Source organism: Triticum aestivum, chromosome 3B (genome assembly GCF_018294505.1).
Source record: "Triticum aestivum cultivar Chinese Spring chromosome 3B, IWGSC CS RefSeq v2.1, whole genome shotgun sequence".
Taxonomy (NCBI): Eukaryota; Viridiplantae; Streptophyta; class Magnoliopsida; order Poales; family Poaceae; genus Triticum; species Triticum aestivum.
The window spans coordinates 488,849,620-488,853,939 of NC_057801.1; the positions used below are offsets into that span (position 1 = coordinate 488,849,620).

The window sequence follows — 4,320 nt, forward strand, 5'->3', positions numbered from 1 at the left end:
GTGGACCGTAGCAACGCAAAAGCCCGCAGCCAAAAACCGGGCATGCCGGTATAGTGGATCGCACATACCCTAACACACAGTATATAGACAGAAAAAAAAGCTAGTAGTAAAATGAAAAAGAAATGAATGGAGAAGAGCACACGTCTGGACTCCAACTGTCTTCCTAGCTGGCACAACAAGAACACCAACTCACGCGTCCAGCACAATCCCCTCCCCCATAATCACACACTAAGCATGAGATTACAATCTAATCAGCCCTCGCACGCACCCTCAGGAATATTTTCAAACCAGTACTCCCTCCGTCCGAAAATACTTGTCAGAGGAATAAATGTATCTAGACATATTTTAGTTGTAGATACATCCATTTTTATGCAATTCTCCGACAAGTATTTTCGGACGGAGGAAGTACAAGCGATCCACGCTTATTTATTTTTTATTATAGAAAAGAAGAAGAAGAATGAATCAACTAGAAACGACCAAACATAACATGGTAGGGTGAAGTAAAATCTGGCCCCTAATTATCAACCGGCATATAACATGCAAGACGCAAAGCCAGGTCAAAAAAGGCGCTTGTCCAGACTTGAGAGACGCCAATCTCTGATGCAGAGGAAAAGGAGGGCCAGCAAAGGAAAAGCTAGCCCCAACAAAAACCCCACGGTCCTCAACACTGTTCAAGATGAGGAGTTGCCAAAAAGCAAAACTAGTTCAAATTTTGAACATGGCGGAGTAGATTACACTGTAGTATTATTGTACAGTGTTGTGGTGTGGCTAGCTAGCAGAGCAGATTCTGAAGAAAGAAGAAGAAGAAGAGCCTCTCCATCCAGGGAGGGGGAGGGAGAGAGAGAATTCACAGCCCCCCCTGCAAAACTTGACTGTTCTCTTGTCTTGTCTCCGTGTTCTATCGTCGTGCCGTTCGCCGTGGCACCACTATGGCCCCCACCGATCAGCCGCCGGGCCCTCCAAAATCGGCAGCCTATCAGAAAATTTTGAACCCGAAAAAGCTCTCGAGCTTTTCCCTGTTCTTCTCACCCCACCATGCCACGGCATTGTCTCAAGCCGTCCTCGTCATCGGCGTCGTCCTTGTGTCCTTGGTTGCGCAGGAACTGCCGCATCGCGGCGAGGCCCGGCCCGCGCACGTCACGATGCCAGGCCGCGGCCTCGGCGTCGCGCCCGGCGCCCGCGAGCCGCGCGAGGACGGTGCCGCTGGCGTCGAGGCGCCGAACGGGCCAGCCCCAGCCGTCTGCCATGCGCCGGATCTTGCCGACCTGCGCTGCCGCGAGCACCCGCGTGTTCGCCTTGATCTCGTCTACTGCGGCTGCGAGGCTCTTGCGCCCGGCGAGGTAGTCCCCGATCTCCGGCACGCCGATGGCCTTGCGCAGCCCGGCGTGCGAGGCCCGCTCGGACGCCGACGTTGTCGCGAAGTACTGACGGAGCTCCTCGACCATGCCCTCACCCAGCATGTCGTCGACACGCCGATCGAGGTATTCGTCCAGAACTGCCTCGTCGACATCGACCCAGAGGAGACAGCACGGGAACCTGAGCGCCGGCCGGTATCCAGTCGCCGCAGCGGCGAAAGGGTCCCGAGGGGCGTGGACATCAAATCGCTTGGTGAGGAAGGCGTGGATGAGGGAGTTGGACCCGCCGGCCACCACTGGCACGCGCCCGCGCGCCGCGATGTCGGCCGCCTTGGCGGCGGCGAGCGAGCGGAAGGACGAGGCGGGGAGCTCGCCGGCATCGGCGCGGACGGCGCCGAGGAGGTGGTGGGCGACGCCGCGGCGGTCGGCGGGCATCACCTTGTTGGTGGTGACGTCGAGGCCCCGGTAAAGCTGGATCTTGTCGGCGTTCACCACCTCGCCACCGAGCTCTAGGGCCGCGTCGATGGACAGCTTGGTCTTGCCCGTGCCCGTTGCCCCCACGATCACCACGAGCCTCGTGTCCCCACGTTCTGCCTCCATCTTGGTGCCGCTACAGCTGCAGCTGCAACAACCCCTGACTCTTGTCCTTTCCATGCTCACACTGGCCCATCGCGGCCGCTTATGTGTGCCGCCGACGCCGGCGATGGCCGCGGACGCCATCGGTGAGCGGACGCCGCTGCCGATCCTGCTGATGAGGCCGCTCATATAGGCGGCTCAATCCCGCGCACCCCACCAGTCACCTCGCCACAGTAGCAGCGGGGACTCGCTTATTGCCACGGGTTGGGAGATATCAGCTGAGAGTGCCACGGCATTCTGCCGGAGGGAACACTCATGCGCGGCTTGTTGCTTGTAGTCTTGCACGGCTGGTATCTGTATTTGTGCGACTTACGAGTGTCATTGCCAGTTCATTGGGATAATCGTTGGCTGCCCCGCACATATATATAGTTCAGGTCTTCAGGAACCCCCCCGCCCCCCCTTTCTAAAAAAAAGGACCCCCCCCCCCCTCCTCATTTGTTCACATAGTTCATATAAGATGTACTCACTTCATCTCAAAATAAATGTCTCAACTTTAATATTAAATTTAATACAAAGTTATACTAAAATTGAAACACTTATTCTGAGATTGTGTGTGTGTGTGTGGGGGGGGGGGGGGGGTATCAAATTAGGACATAGCATAGGGGAGTTGTGAGCAAGGATATAGTTCATAGACGACTACCAAAATTTGGCATGTGTTCTACTAATTCGTACGATTATAGAGGAAATTCATCCACGTCCGCCCTTGTCCTTCCCTCCTTTGTCGTCATTGTCGCGGAAGTAGTGCTGAGAGATGCAATACAGATCAATGCTAATTTGCTCGGCGCCGGAGCTTGATGGATCGGAGCATCATCGTAGATGTCCTCCTTTGTGGAAGGCTTGTGGGGCCACTGACAGCCCAACCATGGTCCGCCTCGAGGGCACAGACTGCCCGGGCGTGGTGCCTCTCCTAGATCCGGCTACAACTTCTTTCTTCGTGGCATCGCGTGTACGAGCACTCTCACAACAAGCACGTCGTGCCTCGACCTCAGACGATCCGCCATGGTGGCCGCATCTGGGGCATACGGGGCCTTGCCATTGGCATCATTGACCTCATATTCAGAGCTTGACGTCGCTGGGACAAGCACCTAAGCTTCGGGGAGTTGCAGAGCCTCTCTCTCAGTCGGGGTAAAACCTTTTGTTGGGAGCTTGCTCAGCCGATGGGTCATGGTTCGTGATTTTGAAAGGATCGAGAGGTCGACTAGAGGGAGGGGGTAAAGAAGGCCTATTATTTACCCCAACTCTCCAAATGTGATTTTTGCCAGCCTTTTTTTGATAAAAGGTGCTTTATTACTTAAAAGGTTTAAGCATTACACCCGACATCTGCATAACTGATATGCACACATCCATAACCAAGTCCAAATTCCTCAAAATATAAAAAGGCGGAATACAAGTAATGATGTGGAGACTGTATAATGCTTAAGACGTAGGAGGACTGATACGTCTCCAACGTATCTATAATTTTTGATTGCTCCATGCTACTTTATCTACTGTTTTGGACTATATTGGGCTTTATTTTCCACTTTTATATTATTTTTGGGACTAACCTATTAACCGGAGGCCCAGCCCAGAATTGTTGTTTTTTGCCTATTTCAGTATTTCGAAGAAACAGAATATCAAACGTAGTCCAAACGGAATGAAACCTTCCGGAACGTGATTTTCTCACCGAACGTGATCCAGGAGACTTGGACTCTACTCCAAGAAGTGCCAGAGGCGGTCACGAGGGTGGAGGGCGCGCCTCCCCCCTAGGCGCGCCCCCTGCCTCGTGGACCCTCTGTTGCTCCACCGATGTACTCCTTCCTCCTATATATACCTACGTACCCCCGTCAGATCAAATACGGAGCAAAAACCTAATTCCACCGCCGCAACCTTCTGTATCCATGAGATCCCATCTTGGGGCCTGTTCCGGAGCTCCGCCGGAGAGGGCATCTACCACGGAGGGCTTCTACATCAACACCATAGCCTCTCCGATGAAGTGTGAGTAGTTTACTTCAGACCTTCGGGTCCATAGCTAGCAGCTAGATGGCTTCTTCTCTCTTTTTGGATCTCAATACAATGTTCTCCCCCTCTCTTGTGGAGATCTATTCGATGTAATCTTCTTTTTGCGGTGTGTTTGTTGAGACCGATGAATTGTGGGTTTATGATCCAGCTTATCTATGAATAATATTTGATTCTTCTCTGAATTCTTTTATGTATGATTGAGTTATCTTTGCAAGTCTCTTCGAATTATCCGTTTGGTTTGGCCAACTAGATTGGTAGTTCTTGCAATGAGAGAAGTGTTTAGCTTTGGGTTCAATCTTGTCCTTACCCAGTGACAGAAAGGGTTGCAAGG

General features: G+C 52.7%; 1 protein-coding gene across 1 annotated transcript; it reads right to left on the reverse strand.

The window, feature by feature from the left end:
* Window positions 1-499: 499 nt before the first annotated feature.
* Window positions 500-2,309, reverse strand: LOC123065576 (adenylate isopentenyltransferase). Its single transcript, XM_044488826.1, has one exon. It carries the CDS (start codon window positions 2,118-2,120, stop codon window positions 1,026-1,028), a length of 1,095 nt encoding a protein of 364 aa, XP_044344761.1. The 5' UTR covers window positions 2,121-2,309; the 3' UTR covers window positions 500-1,025.
* Between the last annotated feature and the right edge of the window lie 2,011 nt (window positions 2,310-4,320).